General features: G+C 35.2%; 1 protein-coding gene across 1 annotated transcript in view; it reads left to right on the forward strand.

The window, feature by feature from the left end:
• tox (thymocyte selection-associated high mobility group box) overlaps positions 1–20223 on the forward strand; it is a 38345-nt gene that overhangs the window by 12307 nt on the left and 5815 nt on the right. Inside the window, exons 2-5 of the mRNA XM_033982720.2 lie at positions 3193–3258; positions 7575–7679; positions 12733–12990; positions 18163–18408. Of these exons, the coding sequence (XP_033838611.1) occupies positions 3193–3258; positions 7575–7679; positions 12733–12990; positions 18163–18408 (675 nt within the window). The remainder of the gene's footprint in view (positions 1–3192; positions 3259–7574; positions 7680–12732; positions 12991–18162; positions 18409–20223) is intronic.

The following is a 20223-nucleotide window of genomic DNA, read 5'->3' on the forward strand; positions in this document are numbered from 1 at the left end:
TCTATGAGAGTTTTTTTTTCAGATGGGAAAGAAGCAAAGTGCTGTGACCGACCCAACCCAGGATTATTTCTCAAATGGAAAATGCATTTGCACTTCGCAGATAAGAGAAAATCAACAGGAATAACTTTGAAAAATATGAAGCTACTGTATCCATCTGTGGTTTACTAAAAGTAGGGCTGGAACTAATGATTATTATAAAAGCTGACTAGCCAAATTAGAGTTATTAAGTTATGCTTAATAATAAGTCCCCATTTTAAACATTGAACACTTTCAAGACTTAGAAAGAATCACATTTCAGAACATGTTTGTACAGATCGAAACTACAGGGTTAGCAGGTTTGTACAGAAAAAAACAGGATATTTTGTTGTTTTTAGAGGAAATAACTGTACTTCAAAAACTGCAGCCTTTGTGATTTGTGTTTCATATTGCTGCCCTAATTTCTAAACACATCATCATTACAAAGTACAAAAAATTACTCTGAAGATACTCTAGACTTAGACTAGTAGTTTATTTTTTTTGCAATTTTGATTTAATAATGCAGCTGTGTTTATTATAAAATGTGTTTTGGTATGTTTAAGAATCTGTAAAGTCCAGATAACAATGATCAAAGTACAACAATTACAATACAGCAGTTATTTGGGTAATCACATTTATTCCAGTTAATTGTTGCAGCCTTATCTGAAAACAAAAATAGTATAGTGGCAACATGTCACAACTTAGATGGATTAGCATTTTGAATCAGAATAGGTCTATAGTTAAATAATTTCATTCATCATCATTAAACTGTATGGTAAAATGCAAATGAGCCATGGGACTATAATTTGTCACTCCAGAAGCCCAACTTATGGATATTATGTTATTATTACCGCTCAAGCATGACATTAATTTGAGTAACGACAATTATTTACATTTAAAAACGCCATTAGCACATTTTCAAGTAAGTTTATATAGTAGCCAGCAAGGCATTTTTCTAACACGCTAATTCTGATGGTAAAAATAAACATAGTAACAATTGACAATTTAGTTTAAACCCAGGTAAATACTTGTCAATAAGAGCTTGTTAGCAGCTTGTTAGTGTTGCTTATAGGCTGAGTAATCAATAACACAATACACCTATATCTGTCACATTATCAGTAACATCTGTTCATATTGATAAACTATATTGTCAATACTCTAATAAATACTCTTATCTCAATAGTAGGTGCAGGTGTGGATGGGGGAGTGGGGCCGTGAACATTTTGAATTTGCAATATTTTCAAAAACATAAACTAACCCTTTTTTGTAACCAAGCTTGTTATTTGCACTGGTTAATTTCAGATATGTTTAACTTTGTATGTCCTGATACTGCTACTAAAAGTATACAGATCTTTTGTTTGAAAACAGGAAGCCTATAAAAAGCTTCATGCATACTCTTGCCTATTCATTGCGATGGCCTGGATTAGTGTGGTCACAGTGTAATACAATGTAATTTCTGTATTAATGCGCAATACTCGAAACAGATTTCAACACTAATAAAAAAAAGTCATCTTTTTGTAATGCAAAATATAAGTTAGTTCTTTAATATATATTACCATGTGTTTTTTTAATAATAGTTCTGATAAAGATTCTAATAGTTATGAGAGAAAGTAAAATGTGGTGATTAATTTTACATTTTTAGTTGGTTTGAGTATATTTATACTTTTTGACAGGTCTGGATACGCTTGTAAAGCCCATTTTGAGTGCCACAAATGACATTAAATTATTCCAAACTAAATCAAATCAGTATAACATTTGAATTGAAGTCACTGGTTGGTTAAAATAGCTTTCCAGTTTGGCATTCTTTTCAAATATAATCCTCTAGAAGTTGAGTGGATATGGTCAATGGTCATGCCCTCTGCTTTGTCTGCCTCTCCTGTGATCAAATGCTCCGTCAGAAATCTTACGCTTGGCTGGGAGGATTTCTGTTACTGCTCTTATTGTTGTCCATGTTTTAAGGCATTGTATATTGGAAGTTACTGCTACAGGCACACGCCACGCCACTGTTTTGGCCTTGTGTTGACTCTGTAAGCCTACACCACATTTGCATAGGGCTCAACAGCTGGGGTATGGCCACCGCTCCACCTGCTTCTGTCCACCTGCGTATTTTTGAGAGAAACAAGTTTAGCTTTGCTTGAGAACACCTGTTCAAACTACCTGTATGCTTGTTGACGATGATTACCTACAAACCAAGACTTGAGTCAATAATATGAGTAATTTATGACTGGTTAATTGCTCACTTTACAGTAAAACTTCAATGACTGTTTTGTCTTCATGAAAATACAAATAGACTTTTTTTTTAATTTAAAGGTGCTCTATGTAACTTTCTGGTCAAGGGTCTGCCACCTGCTTGTCTCCATGCATATATTATTCCTTTGCCTGGAATGTTCCACAATATGGCATTAAACTCACCTATATCTGTGAAGACGTAGAGAAGGTGAAGAGGTGATCCAACTCGCATGCATTTTTTTTTCATTGTTTGATGCCATACTGCGGCTCATTCCAGACAAAACTATACCTTCTCCATGGAAACAAGCATGTTACGGACCCTACACCAGAAATATTACATAAGACACCTTTAATAATGGTTAAAACTTTTGCTCTGAATTTAGTATTTCACAGACATACTTAAAATTATGCATCGATCCAGCTTTCTCAATTCCAATGCTGATATAAGATGACTTCATTAAAACATAGTTACATATCATCAAAGCTGTTCTTGAAATAAAAAAGGTTATTATTGCCTCATCAAAGCAGCTAAAAATAATGCTACAAGTGCTCGCCATGAAATGAATTCATGTTTATTTATTTGAGCCTCTTTCTTCTTATACTGCATAACTCTTCGGTTTAACCCCTGAACCTTGATCCATTACTTCACTATTAGCATCCTTACTTACAATTTATTACAAAGTTGTTTTCAAAATGTGAGTTAACAATTCAGTGTGATTTAATTTCAAGTCATTTGGGTTTTTTTTTTTGTTTTTTTTTTGCTTCACAACCCGACTCAGTGAAATTAAAACGTTTTTATTATTTGGACTCAAAGACAATAAAACAGGTTTGGTTTCTGCAAACAGTACTTGCCACTATGAAACCTCCTCCTGAGTATATTTCCTCTCTGTATTGTGTTTACTTGGTTTTATTATTGTATGTTGAGTCTGTTGTTTTCTGTCTGTTCAGCTGGACGGAGACGCCATGTTCCTGGGAATGACAGAGGCAGGCCTGGACTTTGGATCGGCCAATCAGGTGAGACATGAGCAAAGATATCTATATATATTTTGGTTTAAATATAATTACACTAAATTCCTAAATAGATTATTTTGTGGCTTTTTATGAGATTTTACTACCTATTAGTTAGAAGTATTGTTATACCTAATGAATGGCCAAAATCTGGTACTAAACATTTGCTATTTAATGTTGGGTGTTGTTGTATTTCTCTTATTTTCTATTAATAAATGTAATTGTTGCATACTGTGTTACAAGATGTACAGATTTACCCATGAAGCATAAAGTAATCATGTACGTCAATATTGGGGACAGCAATAAGAAAGAAAAATGAAAAAAACTACTCAAACAAAATGTAAATCAAACGTAAATTATTATACAAAAGTAAATGAGTACTCGTACTCGTATTACTAGTACACAGAAGGGGACAGTCGTGCCTAAATACCTTTTTTCTTTGCAGCTCATTGCAGCTTGTGTTTGTGTGCCCAAAGTAGCTTTAGGTTGAAAACTAGCAAAACCAGCACATCCAAAACAGTATAAAAAACAATATTTACAAAACATTCATCCTCCCAGATGAATATACCAACATATATAAAGTAGTCTATGACAGGTGTGCCCAACCTGAAACAGTTTGGCGGTTGACTTAATTTGCAAGCAACCGTAAAACTGGTCTGTTTGTATCTTGCACACGTTTATTAGAGTTTGGGGCAAAACAGACAAAGTGGATTTAAAGACGAAAATGTCAAGTTAATAAGTTAGTTTAGACAAAACCATTTATTTAAATAGGCAGCTGTACTATGTTACTGTACAGTTTGGGAATAATTATCGTTTAGTATGTTGTTTTTTGTCACCCTTTGCAGCTATTCTGGAAATTAGCAAATTAATATAATATCATGTTTGTGGTTTATTAGCAAATTTTCTTCATATTTTTGCCATTATGTCCCAGTCCATTCAGAAATTGTTTTTTAAGTTTGCATATTGGCTGGTTAGTTTCAGTATTTTAATGCTATGCATATGTTGAAAAGTATTGACTTAAGATTGAGTCGTCTTATTTTGACTCCTTTCACTCAAGTATTTTCTGTTCATTGCATCGTTGGCTTTCACTGCACAGCCTATATTCCTCCTATGAGATTATTTTCCATGTCTTTGAGCTCACCTTTTGCTATTTCTGTCTTCAGTTATTTCCAGATGCATCAAGCAAACTTTTCTTCCCATCCAGTTTCACAAATCAATATCACTTACTGCGGACCTCAGGCACATAAAGCATTACAATGATTTTCTATCTGTTTTCTTGGACAAACTGCAGCAGTGAAGACAGCCAGAGATTTACCTTTCCAAGATAGAAATGGGTTTTTAAAAGAGGCACCTAGAGGTATTTTATTGATGGAACTGTTGAAAAATATATTCATTTACTATTTACTATAACTTAAAAAAGCAATTGTGTTTTTATCACCCACATTTTGTTTGTTATATTTTAAAGGTAATGGAAAAAGGGATGATAAAAGTCTATAAAGTAATGCATGGTCTTTCAATACAATGTAATATATGTGGCTTTGTTTATTTTGTAATATTTGTAATATTTTAATCTATTTGGAGATTTTTGGACAACACATCCATAACTTGTCTATTATCTAGTAAACCTATTCAAAATGCTTAGGTGTGAATGTAAGCTGGTTAGACAGTTATTTATGTTTCAATTGTAAGCATCTTTATAGTTGTATTCAATGATAATAAGAAAAAATATCAAACTAGCGTAGTAGCCTAGAAATGTTTAGCAACTGTTAGCCAGACACACTTATAGATTTGCGAAATAGCATTTATTTTACATATCCCTTAAGAATACATGTTATCATCACGTGAAGTTCACTTCAAATATGTTTATATATGATATATTTTTCTAAATCAATTCATGCAATACATTGTTCAATAGTTTATATTTAAATAAGAAGAACTCTTACTTGCCCCAAAATGGGGAAATTCCAGATGTCATGTTAGGGGAAACATTTTATAATAGAGTAAATTAACTTCTCTAAATAGGACTGAATCATATTTCTGCTAAAACTGGTCAATCACAATTTTCAAGTATTTTTTGTTCCTATTAAAAACAGATAAAATGTCTTTCGAAATTAAGCTTGTGAACAAAAAATGACTTTTAAACAGTGCCATTATAACATAAAAAATAGTCTCCAATAGTCTCCGAACTATGTGCTTTTACTGCCAGAACTTTAGACCTCTCAATTGAAAAATCACTATTTGGATCACTATATGATTCAAATTTATTTCATTGCCTTAGACTAGGGCCTAGTTTATTAGTTATCCCATCTTATTAAAATAGTAATCAACTGTTCATGTCCTTTATTGTACTTTGTAGTGTTTTTGTTAGTGGAACATTACCCCTGCATGCACTATAGGCCATATTAATAAGAAACACCAGTGGATACATTATTCATATGGTACAATATAGAGAATACTCTTCCATATAGGGATCCATGATTTGATGTTTTATTCATTGCGTGGTGTCATAAGGAGAAGGGAGTGGTGTGTGGAAACTGAATTTATGGCTTTATTATTGAAGAACCATTGCTTCCATAAAGTCACAGAGGTTGTTGTGATGAATGTGGCCAATCCCTCTCAGTGTGACCCTCGTCCATGTAGCTTTTTTATATGTAAATGGGACAGTGGCTACACAAGAGCGGCACAATGTAAAGAGAATATAAAAGCATGTGATGAAATTATAATTGAATACTGTATGAGGTGAGCATTTGATATACAAAATTAGACATGCACCTATGTTTGGAATAAGTGCAACTTTCTTTGTAATTCTGTATTATTATATTGCTTTATAGGTATGATGTGGAAAAGGTGAACATTGTGGCATCATCTGCTTGTCACTATGGAGATAAATAATTTTAATGACATACTATGGAACATTATAAGGTCCATCACCTGCTTAACCATGAAGTCAAGCAGGTGATCGACCCTCCACCATGATTAATAATGTATCCATTTTGCTAGATATTTTTTATGTTTACACCAAAACCACCTTAACTCACCCAACTTAAAATTTCTGTAGCGTAACCATGGAAACTTATATTAATTCATAAATTTAACTATATGATAAAATGAATGTCATTTGGTCTGGTTTTAAATTGCATTATAAAAGTACACCACTCCTTCCATTTACCAGACAAGTCAAATTGTCAAATTAAAGGTAATCTCTCTCCCTCTCCTCCTGTATGAATGATTAGTTTTATGTTTGTCTTCCTCTTGCCGCTCTCCATGTAACCTTTTCTTATCAGGGATTAGTTGCGTAGGGAACCAACAAGCAATTTATTTACTACCCCCCTCCTCCTACCACCTATTTCCTCCCTGTTTTCTCCTTGTACCGCTTTCGTTCTTTCTCTTTCTGTAAATAAATGTCTGCTCCACAACATTAAAAAACAACATGCATTATTGAAAGTTAATTTTGATTTAATTCATGCTCAGAATGAAATACAAGATGAGTAAAAACAAGCTGAACTAAATCAGGACTATAGAAGATTTAAACCTGGCACATAACAGAGCAAAACCAGACCTACAGAAGATCTAAATCAGAACTAATCCAGAAAGACCACAACATTTCAATGTATGTTTCTATGTAACTTTTCTGTGAAGGTTCCTCATGGACTTGCAATGTTCCCCAGTATGGCATTCAACCTATCTACCTTGCATTCAGGGATAAATAAAGTTATTGATTGATTGGAGTTGTTTATTGCTTAGAAAATAGCTTGAAAAAAAACATTCTTAGTGTGAGCCAGTTTACCGCTCCACAGATCTGACCTGCTTGCCCACTGATAAGTTTAATGCCCTATGATGGAACATTCCAAGCAATAATATCTTAATGGAGACAAGTAGGTGGTGAACCTCCTCCATAAAAGTTACATAGTGCACTGGACTAAACCTAGACTGAATCCATCTAAATTAGGACAAAGTCAGGTCTATAATATTGTATAACTAAGCCAGGATAAGACTCTGAACAAACCACCTACTTACAATTCAAGACCACATTGGAAGAAGATTATTTTTTATATATATATATATATATATATATTTTTTTTATTTTAATACAAAACTTCAACTGAAATAAGTACTACATAATGTCTACCATGTTTCTCTCCTGTCAAGTCCATTTAGCTGCATTTCAGTGGCCAAAGAAAAATCTCCACTATTAGAGACAAAGCACAGACACAACCTTTTATCTGACCTTGCTCCTTGTCTTGACCTCTCCCTGTCACCTTTGACCTCTCAGTGACCCCTGGCGATGTATTGACTATTGTTTTGTTTGTCTCGTCCCACAGTTTCGTGTGCCGCAGCCTCCTATGTCCAAAGGAACACCCCCCAACAACGGATCTCAAAACTGGAGGAGGGAGGGCAACATGGCTGACTCTCACAGACTGCCCTGGGTGAGAATTTTAAACTTCTAACTGTGGTTTCTGTTAATATTTTATCTTGCTGCTAAAACCTATGGTAAGTTGTTGTAGTTTTGGATTATTTCTGACACCACACCACCAACTTAATCTTCACTTCAGGAGCAAGATAGACACAATCAAAACAGCTTACAATACTGATATAGTGACATAGAGAGTTAGCTTCAGATCCAGTCTGGTGGTCTTTGTATTTTCTATTTGCAGAGAGAGAGAGAGTCAGTCTGGTGACCTCCGCTGCATCTCAGGCCAAATTCAGACAGAGCTGTGCAGTAAGGTTTATTTCAGTGACACATGGGCAATGGAGAAGCTCATTGTAAATGTAACAAATAAAACAAAATTTTACTTTTTCACCTTAGATCAAAAGTGTTTATTCATTGATTCTCCTGAAGTCCACAGTGTTATTCAAAGATACTATGCCAAGTGTACATTTCTATGTCCTTTCAAGCTGCACAGTTAAATTTGAGCACAAATAGCAATGTTTTATTAGAATATACACTATACAACTCAATGCAAAATGGCAAAACACGAGTGGGTCGGGTTCAAAGTCAATGTTGCATAGGACCAAATTACTATAACTTCCACACTGAATGAATGGTATATGGATGAAAGCACATGACTCTTTAAACAATTTTAGATTTGATATAATATTCTAAAAGTGTTCCACTATATCTTAACTTATATCCACTGCACTTACCAATGACTATTAGGCAAATCTTGTTATAAGTTATACAAAGTATATTTCACAATTTAAATAAATAAATAAATAAAATAAGAAAATGAAAGTATCAATACTGAAAAAACATAAATATGACAGTTGGACATTTCAGAAATTTTCATTTAGAATCCTCTTGATCTTACTGTAATCAGAACGAGTACAGAATTAAAGAAAGTATACTTTGTACTTGACATTTCGACTGATCATTGTGATACATTATAATATACAAACCTGACTTTTACATTTGCAGGCGGGTCCAGGTGCTACTTTCATTATCATCAGTTGACCTATCTGTTTGACATTATTAAGTACGTGATGTTCCTTTCATTTATGTTTGAAAAGAAAACGGTTTTATGTATTGAGAACATTTCCGTTTTGAGTGGGTGAATCGTGGGTGTAAAAATCGGTGGAAAGTCCTGTCTCATTAAAACAATTCAGCGCATTTTTTGCTGTACAAATCTTCAACTTATTTGATATTATTGGCTAAAAAAATATCCATCGTTGCATCCAATCTACCCTTTTAATCTCGGCCTTTAAAATTACTGTCTATCTAGCTCAGGCTAATCAAGTTTTACAATCGCAAATAGAGAAACATCCTGACAAACATAGCTGCTAATCTAAATTATAGTGGTTTCTATGTATCCAGACACTGAGTCAATATAATTGACAGCGTAATGCAGGAACATCATTTTGCAATAAAAATAAAATTAGAACGCAGGTAGGAAGTACAAATGGTTACAGCTATGTAATGTTGTTTTTTTAGAACATATAATAAGCCTAATAAATCACTTCATCAAAAAACGCCAAATCCTTGTCTTCTGGGACGTGTTACTGCTTTGCCTGGAATGTTCCACAGGGTGGCATTAAACTTGTCTTCATGGAGTGACATCTCCTGACCAAGTTACAGGTTAGATCTGTGGAGAGGCGAATCTGCTGACAGTAGGAATGTATGTTTAAAGTGTATTTGTTTAGCAATAACAAAAAAAAAGCAAAGCAATAATAACTCCATGAAGACAAGCAGGTGGTGGATATCCATATTTCTTTCTCCCACTGTATTGTAGAAATTGCACAAAAGAGCATGTTACGAATGATGTTTGAAATAAATCTTCATATATTAGCTGTCTTCCTCCTCACAAGTATCATGAATGTAATTCATGATACTTGTTAGATCTGAAAAGACCTTGAAATATCGACATACAGTAATATGGCTTGTCCTTGGTGGTGACAAAAGCTGATAGTGGTGTAATGTACGAAGCAGAAATGAGAGTTGGTGGGAAGTGTTTTAAATGTGAACACGCTGCTGTGAAAGAACTTAATCCCGACTACATTAGTTGTGCTATAAGCCCCCGGTGCAGAGGGAACGCCATTGTACGGAGTGAATGGGAGAGGAGAGAGAGTAATTTATGCACAAGTTCAACATGGAGAGACAGACAGACAACACTCAGGAATCTAGCAGAGCTTTGAGGAAAATACTGAATGTTAAACTGTAACGGCTACATTGTACATTTTCTGGTAGTGTATTTTAATTGGAAATTACTGAAGTGAAAGTAAAAAGTATCTTGGAATACATATTAATAATAGGCATGGTATCTTTTTTTTATTTATACAGAGACAGTGTACAATAAATACTGACCAAAAGGAAAAATCCATTGTACCAGGTTAAAGTGGATGATGCTCTTTTCTACCTGTAGTCCTTGGAGAGGTTGATGGAACAATTTACAGAAAGAAAATGCAATCTAAAAACAATGTAAAAATATATACATTGAACAAAATGATGCCAGAACACAGTGCACTACAAACTGTACACATTTCTAGCACTTATATTGATGACTTAAAACTTTAGCTTGCTCATATTACTGGAGTAAAAGTATGTGCTTGTTTTTTGAATACATAATTTTGCTCTAAAATACATGTGGAAAATGTTAAGAGCATACCCAATTGGAAGGACAGAAGAAACATGGCATGCTGTTCACTATGCCTTTAGATTTATTGGCTTGTGTGCATGATTGTAAAACACAGTTATGTCTTTGTCACTGCGGCCAAATTAATTGCGCCTCTCAATGAAATGATAGAAGCCATTGTCCCATTGAAAATACATTGTCAGCAGTTCTCATCCATTTACATGTACTGCCCTGAGTCATCAGCATAGAAATAGGTCACTATACAGTACGGCCATATAAGGGAACGAGGCACAGGCACATGAACTCTATCTCATGTATGAAATATCTGTGTCAACAAATACATCATGTAGTATTAAAATCTTTCCATGAACACAACTAGAACATGCTATTGTACATACTCAAAGGCTAACAACAACAGGCTAAGGCAATACAAAAGTTGAATGGTTTGGTTTACATGGCAGATCAATACATCAAATTTTAATTGAGATAAAAATTCAATACTTTCTAATCGTCAATGATCAACTTGGATCTTTTTATCGGTCCGCAGCCAATCCCCTGTCAGTAAAATCATGTGGTTTGGAGCAGAGATCAGAGTTTGGAAGAGGAAATTTGACTATATTTTTGTGTTAAATGGCAACGATTAGTTAGTTTTCAGGAAATTAATACTGAATCATGTCATAACACTAAATAAAATGAAACCAAAAATCTAGATTTTTCAATGTTTGCCCAGCTCTACCTTTTGTTTTGAATGAATTTTCAGAATTTTTAGTCCTGATGTTCGTGCTTGGGCAACAGTATCTTAGATGGTTGAGCAGAAAGTAGAAAGTTGATTATTTGAATCTCATTCTAGTCAATTCATGCTGTTGTGTCTTATTGGCACCCAGCTTGCCTGTGTAAAGGCTTGATTGTGTGATTGCTGGTTGTTGGAGGACCCCTTGGCACAGACTGGTATCCATGTTTTCATTACCCCGAGGTTATTAGTTAGACCCAGGGCAGAGAGTAAAAAAGTAAATTCAAAATGCAATATATGACAAGTACTTTGAAAAGCATTAAACATTAATATAAATCATCCTGACTGTTATTAGCATATTTCAGAGCATATACAGAATACATTAATCTTAGTTATTGTCACATGTCATATCACTGCTAATTGAATACTGTTTTTGGGGTTTAAGAGCAAAGATGACAAAGAGAAAGAGAGGCCTGGGAGAGGAAGAGGGGTAAAAGAGGGGGGGGGTGAGAGATGAGAGAGAAATGGAGGATAAGATTAGAGGAGGATGACTATAAGGAGATGAAGAGTGAACTAGAAGCTGGTGTGTCCATCGAAGCAGAAACGCTGTCAGTGTCTATAAAACCTCCCCTCTGTCAGATTAGGCCAAGATACTTTTCCCTCACTCTCATCTTTCTCTGTCCACATCATTTGTCTTATAAAGTACATTAGCTTACAGGCACTATTCATCAGCCCAAAGAGGATAGGGTTAATTCAGTGTATGTTGTGTACAGTATTTGAGAGTGACAATGCAAATATAGCTCCTGTAGTTAGTTAAAATTATATGACTTTCAGGTAAAACAACAGTATAAGTATCAACTACTCGTGTGACTGTTTTCATTTCAGTGGCATCGTGTAAGCCATAGCATCAGCAGTTGTTTCTTCAATATTACCACGTGGTCTTGAACTTAAAATTATTCAGTAACGGTATTAGTTTACACAAAAACAGACTTAAACATGACACAGTTTTATTCAACTCACACTTAGAATTCAAAGTATTTCTTATTTGAACTTTTGTTTAGCTGACATATTGCACAGTCTGTGGTTATTTTTGACTGATTGTTATCTTTAGTAGGTCAAGAAATCTACCAAAAAGATCTACAATTGACTCTTTCGATTCGGTCTAGCTGTTTCAACAACCACAAAAACCTATACAAAAAACCTTATGATGTTATTAATGACATGAAAATTTTTTGAGAAATTCCCTTTATTTTTACCTATCAGCAAGTAGAGCAGTAAAAATGTTACGAACTACAACTGCTTTGAAACATGTCTTTTGTTGATACAGTAATATACAAATTTGCACAACCCAGTGCTCTCATGGGTTAGGGTTAAATATTGATTAAAAACTAAACAGAAAGGGTTTAAAAGTGGTAGACATAACATTGACTCTACTATGAAGGGCGCTGTGAAGGGTACTGGAATACTACTTTATGCTCAAGGTTAACTTAGGTGTTATCTTGGAAACAGATACTGAAAGTTGAAAGTTAATAACAACGCAATGAGTGAACTGACTGCACAGAGAGCCGCATAAACGCATTATTATTTAGTATAACTTCCTCACAATAAAATGTAAACATGTTTTATTTAATGCCACATCACTACAAAATTCATTAACCAAAAACATTTCCATTTCTTTTTCAGTCCTATCCTGTCGGTGACGATGACTACAACATCCCACCCCTGACTCCTCCTACTCTGCCGGAGCACATGATGCCCCCCCATCTGCCCCACGAGACCCCCCCTGGCCCTGGACAGTACCACCACCTGGACCCCCCCTCTGGATCGGGACCACACCACCCATACCAGCTGCAGAACATGGAGATGACCAGGATGAACCCGGGACAAGATGGCCGAACGTACAGCCCAGAGGGAGGCCCAATGACCAGCACCTTGTCTGTGGTGAGTTCAGGGGCAGTGTGTTGAGTTGTCACGATACTAGAATTTCAAGGTTGCTGTACCTGACCTGGTCCTTAAAATGTGAAAAACAAACTGAAGTTAATATTTGCAGTGGTCCAGTCTTGTACCTCATTAATTATTCACAGTGACGAGTTTATAAATACTTTTCACAACTTCATAGGCCTGTTCTGACTTTTGGTGTCACAGTAAAGCTAACTACAACTAGTACACTAACGGCACACCAGTGTAATTTCCTGTTTTGCAGCTAATAAAAATGTTTTATCATTAAGACAGACAGCACACAGCGATCTCATTTTGACCGTAAGAGCTGCTTTTACAATATAACTGGATTGGAGAAGGACAAAATGTACTTTATTACATGAAACTTTATTAAGAAAAAAGGCTTGATACTGATTTTGATATCACAGGAAAAAATCCAATAATAAACAGTCTTTGAGCCTTTTTTCATAAAGGTTTATAATTTGTTGGAAAACTGTGATAATGAGTTGAGAAATGTTTTGAATTTATTACAGACAGTGGATAGGAGCGTGTATGGCATATAACTTTTATACTGCATATTTAGATTTAACCAAAAGGCAGACAGCACTTTTTTGTCAAATGCTTGATATTAGGTTTTTTAGCTGACAGAACAGAAGATGGATGTATTTGAACCGAACTCTCTTATGTTTCTGTGAGCGCTGTGAGAAACAGGTTGTTGCTCGGGGCAGTGTTTTTTGAAGGCCAATCTTGGAGCTGAGTCGACGTGACATTTTCCTTATATTTAAAATCTTCATTTCGCTGTAAAGTGAAAATGTTGCTTTTAGTGCTGACATTCAGATGTGGCTCAGTGTAAATCATCAGTCCCTTCGTTTTACTTAAAAATGAAACTTTCTCACCTCCCACTCCTCCTTCTTTCAGTCTGTTTCTGTTAGGTCATATCAAAAAGAAATATCTCCCAAATTGTTTTTACCAACGGTTTTCAACATCGCTTATCTCATACAGAAGTTTGTCCTATTTTTGCTTTGTAGCTTTGCCTTTGTGTCATTCATGTGGTTAGTTGTTTGGTGACGTTGGTTTTGTCTGTTGTGTAAAAGAGCTTGAAGATAAAATGTTGAAACATCAACTTTCAACAAAATCATCAGTTTTTGAGTGAATTCAGATTGTTTAGATTGGATTTATTAAGACTTTTTGTCACTATGGGTTACTGTAGTCTTAAATAACACTTGTTCTTGTTGTGGAGCGAAAGGACTGTGTCACATTTCAGTTATCGGCAAATTACATGTATGAGATTGATTTTATTTTAAACTTGGGTTCAATACAAATACAGTCTAATCTACTGGCCATATTTGTTAACCAGTGCAAATATTTCTGCTTAAACATGTATATTTTAAGAATTCATCATAAATTTGGGGCCCCCATTTTCTAAGAGGCATATTGTTTACCCCCATTTTAGAGTCCCATTTCTTGAATATAGTCCTATATAATATGAAAATACATTGTTACCTGTTTATAGTCATACCTTTTCTCTTTCCCCCTAGCTCTCTTCTCTGTACATGCCTGATGCCTCCTCCTCTCCCTCCATCTCTGTTTTATTTCTCTGAACATTTACTGTCGGTTCATGAATTACGGTTACCAGGCAACCGCTCAGCTCGACCTAAAGGGGCAGGGCCTATTTATATTATACAGTAAGTCGATGAACATGGGGCATATTTTATTCACTGAAACAGAAGTTTTGTTTCTATTAACTGTGTGGATCTAATCTAATTTTATAGGAGTTAATGAATACAAAAGGAAATAGCAATAGTATGTAAATCTACATTTCAAGTTTCCTTTGGGCATACAATATTATCATATATAAGTATCTCACAAATAGTGAATAAATTGTGAAACCACAAAAGTGTCTTGCTGTAGAACAGGAACTGGTATTTGTCAAGTACATACATTAATGTATTGGAGCAAAGACATTCAGAGAGCTTCAAGTAAATATCATAGTTTGAATTTTTTCTTAGGTTGAAGTGGTTCTGCGGTATGCTAATGTGTGATGTGTTTGTCATAAAAAATATAAACCTAAAGTCAAATTGTGTGTTTTGTTTGAGGACATTGAGATCTCTGAGTCACTGCAGCCCTCGTGCCAGAGCAGGAGTATTCTGAGTTGGAGCAGATTCATTTAGAAATACAGCCAGTCACAACCACAACTTAATTAACCTAAGATCACATCAGTCACACGAGCAAGGCATTAGTCAGCACATTTTTTGGTTTCCCACGTAATCATCAAGACTCAATGTAGCGTGAGTTTAAATATGTCCTGTAATCTGTAGTAGTGTCAGTAGTATTTTATAATTTTTGCATATTACCCAGGTACTTTCTAGTGTGGAATAAGATATATGAATTCATAATAATGCTTTGGATTTCTATAGCACCTTTCAAGACACCTACAAAGCTTGAATTCACATCATAAAATTTGGTTTAGACTTACAGACATACAAATACAGATTAAAAGGAAATGTGAATATTTACAATTACATTTTAAAATAATTAAAGAAAAATCATTAGTATGTTAAAAAAAAAATCAGTTTGGTTATATAGGTTCGCTAATAATTATCACAACAAAAACATATAATTTAAAGCCTGACTTGAAATTTTTACTTTGCTGGTAAGGGCTTTTTAGCAGTATATATATTTATGTTATTAATTAGGCAAACTCAGTACAATACATTAACCTGTGAATATCTTTGCGAAAAAAAACAACATTTGGCTGTGTTCCCCATGTGAATTTCACTTGAAAACCATTAGTGATGGAAATTACTAACAAGCGTTGATTTGACATTTACCAAAGTCTTGACCCGACCAGCACAAAACCACAATTATTTTTTTGACTGTTTCCACCGGTTTGAGCATCATCCTCAAACCTCTTTCCATGCTGAAAAATGTCACTGTCTGTCCCTCTTAAATACCACAGAGGTTGCATTTGCTAAAGAATTCAGTAACATCTAGAGAGGGGCACCAAATCGAGACCACATCCGATAAGAAACTACCGTGTCTGCACTAAACTACTCACTTGTTCACATTTGGTAAATTAGGTGTTACAGTTCAGAGGTGAGGTTATAACTTTTGTTTTCCGCAGAAATTGGACAGAGTAATGACACATCTCAGTTGAATCGAAATGATATAAAACCAAACAAATGACTACAAGTTTTCAATGAATCATTTAATTTGTATGATTGGCCAGTAGCAACACAATTCAGCATATTAAATATTTTTCAATAATAATAATAATATCGTGCAAATGATTAATCTTTGATTGATTAAAGTTGCACTATGTAACTTTTCCTTTCGGGGTCCACTACTATGGAGATGTTAATGCTTTGCCTGGAATGTTCCAAAGGTATTGAACGTATGTAACACATTTATTCAGTTACGAGTGTTTCTGTTGCTCAAAAATACCTTCATCTCTCTGGAGACTCGACCTGTAACTTGGCCTGGTGTATTGCCATAGTATCCATGGAGATAAGCAGGTGGCGGGCCCTCCGTCAGAAAAGTTTACATTTGTATCTGTGACTCAGGTGCTGCTGTAAAACAATGGATGATTCTGTCTGGTCACTTTATTTCCAGCATAAACCATTTTCTGACACATTAAAGATGATTCACACTGGAATAAACTAAAGACTTCAATCTTCCCCCTGCACCTGTGGCCACTGTTGTATTTTGTGCTCTTAAAGTTGTATACCACGTCTCTCTACAGTAAAGAATATTGTACTGGTTATCTGCTTGTTGCAACTTTCTTAATTTATCGAGTATTTGTAGACTTTTTTTTAACAAGACAAGTTTCAATGACCTTGTTTTCATAAAATCTCGAAATTGACAGTATTCAGATACACACTAAAAGGAATAATATATTGGTTCTTTCATTGCTCATAGTGACATAAGTAAGCACATGTGTATATATATATATTGTCTGTCAGTATATAATGAGCCACCCCAGAATCACACATTGTTTGAGGAGGTTTGAGTATGTATAAAATTTTCAGTCACTTAAATATAAAAAAATACATAGTTTTTCAGCTTGTGGGTCTATAATGACAACATAGCAAAAATAACAGATTTAAATCAAAACTCAAGATACTCTTTACCTCAAATCAGTAAAAATATACACCGCCTGGCCAAAAACAAAGTCGGCACAAAAAAAAAAAGGTCACACACTCTAATATTCTGTTGTTCTGTCTTTAGCTTTGATTACAGCATGCGTTCGCTGTGGCATTGTTTCGATAAGCTTCTGCAATGTCAGAAGATTTTTTTCCATCCAGTGTTGCATTAATTTTTCACCAATATCTTGCACTGATGATGGTAGAGTCTGACCGTTGCACAAAGCCTTCTCCAGCACATCCCAAAGATTCTCAATGGGGTTAAGGTCTGGACTCTGTGGTGGCCAATCCATGTGTGAAAATGATGTCTCATGCTCTTGAAACACTCTTTCACAATTTCATCTTGGAATATGCCCGTGCCATCAGGGAAGAAAAAATCCATTGATGGAATAACCTGGTCATTCAGTATATTCAAGTGTCAGCTGACCTCATTCTTTGAGCACATTCTGTTGCTGAACCTAGACCAGACCAACTGCAGCAACCTCAACCTATTTGCTTAGTTAAATCCAGGTGGCGACTTTTTTTTTTGGCCAGGCAGTCTAGTTGCTATAAACATGTGGGTAAAAGAATTAATTTAGGGAAGTTGCTCAAGTAAAGCAAAAATAAATGTTCTTGTTCTTAAATTAAATGTGCTACAGGTCCGCCACCAGCTTGTCATGAGATGTTTTTGCTTTGCTTGAAAAGTTCCACAGTATTAACAGTTGTATTAAACCTGTCTATCTCCATGGCAAGAAGAATATTATGCCAAATTTAAGATCAGACCTGTGGAGAGGTGACCCTGCTCACAGTAAGAATGTGTGTATTCACGGTATTTTTTAGAAAGTAAAAACTCCTGTAACTGAATGACTGCAAGCTAGTTTGTAATGCAATATGTGGTTCATTCCAGACAAAGCAATAACATCTTCGAGTAAACATGCAGGCGGTGTGCTCTCTACCGAAATGTTACATGGTGCACCTTTAAGTAACTAAGTACAAAGATTTTTTACCTATAGAAACATGTCTAATAAAATCATCTCTTTATCTTTTTCCACAGATGCAGCAGATGGTGAATTCTGATTCTCGCTTCACCACCAGTCAGCAGCCAATCGAAGCCGCGCTGGGGCCGAGGAGCCAATCAGCAATGAGCCAGCAAAACCAATTGTCCACCATCAACCCATCACAGCTTGGACCGAACAGGAACTCCATTACCCACAATTCCCCCTCACCTCCAGGAAGTAAATCTGCAACGCCATCTCCCTCCAGCTCTGCTCACGAGGACGAGAGCGAGGAGACTCTCAGGGTAAAAACCAAACCGTTAAATGAAATGAATAAACCAGAACGTTTTGAGTAATATGTAATCCTGCGGTGACCAACCTGTCTGGAGTGAGAAAAAAATTTGATCAATTTCAATATGATCAGGAATGGAAAAAGTACTCAAATATATATTATCATTTATTTTTTATAAAGTACCTTTATAGTATTTGTGTAAGTTATTTGTGAGAGTAGTTGGAGTGTAGTAGTACTAATCAGTAGGTTACAGAAGACATACATTTGAAGTTCTTTAACTTAAAATATTTTATGCTGAATTATAATAACATTTTGGGTAGAAACGGGTGATCAAGTTGAAGATTTAAAGTTAAACCTGTCAATATATTGATATAAATACAAAACTAATCTTTCAAATACAGGAGGATATTTATGGTTGAGGACAGGGGTATGGTTTAGAGCAGGGGTGTCAAACATATTTTCACCGGGGGCCACATTAGCAAAATAGCTGCCTTCAAAGGGCCGAATTTAAAATAAATCTAACTACTTTTTTTAACTTGTTAATTAACTGTTTCTGTATTTATTACTTGTTCAAGTTACAAATATTGCATATGCATTAGCCTTGATGTAAAAATGTGGCTGTGTAACTGCTGATGTCCTGATAAAATGACATTTTAAGACCATCATACCTTTCAGTTTACCCTGTTGAGGGCCACATGAAATGATGTGGAGTGCCACATTTGGCCCCCGGGCCTTGAGTTTGACATATGTGGTTTAGAGGTTAGTAAGAGCTGTAGTAGACAGAAATTCTTGGTTGACTAAGGACATGCCCTATGCAGCAATGAGTTGACTCAAAGCGAGCAAGTCTATCTTTACAATCTGATTCACTGTACTCACAAAATCAACTGTGCATATAAAGATATACTAGCCTTCATATTTAAAGTGGATTTAAACTCACAACCGACCCCAAATCTCCAGCAAACTCACTGCCACCTCATTTGTACTGTGGTCTATATAAATCCTTATAATCAAATTAAATAAGGAGTCGTCTTTAAAAAAAAGTTGGTCAACTAAGCTATCAATAAGTGTCCAAGGCCCACAGCTGTTGAGATAAACTCCAACCTGTATTAATAACAGGAAAGGACTGAATAAAGTCAGATGAAATAATTAAATGAAAAATCTTAAACTAAAGGGGTATACTTACTTTCCATACTACATAAACATGTACTTGTGTATAGGAGTGTGTATCGTAGACAATCATTATGTTAATACCCAGTGTCATAACGGAGCCATTCTCGGTGAATATGAACGAGATGGAAATCAGCTCCCAGTGTTTTTGTGTCTCACGGAAAAACAATGCTAAACTGACTGTTCGTATTACGGTGAAATGAAACCATCACATTACGGGCTGAATAATGCCGCACAACTTTATCACCACATTTCCTATGCATTGAAGAAGTAAATGGAAACGATATCACCCGCGGCAACACAACAGACACCATTACCCGCGGCACATTTGCTCAAGAGTCTTTGTCTCTGATGTGTAAGTCAGGCAGACGGCGCCAGTAAACAAGTAAAACAGTGCTTTCACCTTTTATTATGTTCAGCTCAACTTTTATAATGCTCTGTACATTTAAGCAGTTTGGATTTTATTATGACAAGGCAACTTTAAATTGGGCTTGTATTTCTTATGGATAGATATTTGAATGCACCAGATTGATAAAGGTGTTCTGAATAGACCTACCAGGTAAAATGTTAAATAAATAAAAAAAATAAAAAGAGGCTGAACTGTTAATTCTAATGAGAGATCCTCAACTCTTCCTCTAAATCTGACAATTACCTTGTTTAA

The sequence above is a fragment of the Periophthalmus magnuspinnatus genome, chromosome 17 (assembly GCF_009829125.3).
Source record: "Periophthalmus magnuspinnatus isolate fPerMag1 chromosome 17, fPerMag1.2.pri, whole genome shotgun sequence".
NCBI classification, from domain to species: Eukaryota; Metazoa; Chordata; class Actinopteri; order Gobiiformes; family Gobiidae; genus Periophthalmus; species Periophthalmus magnuspinnatus.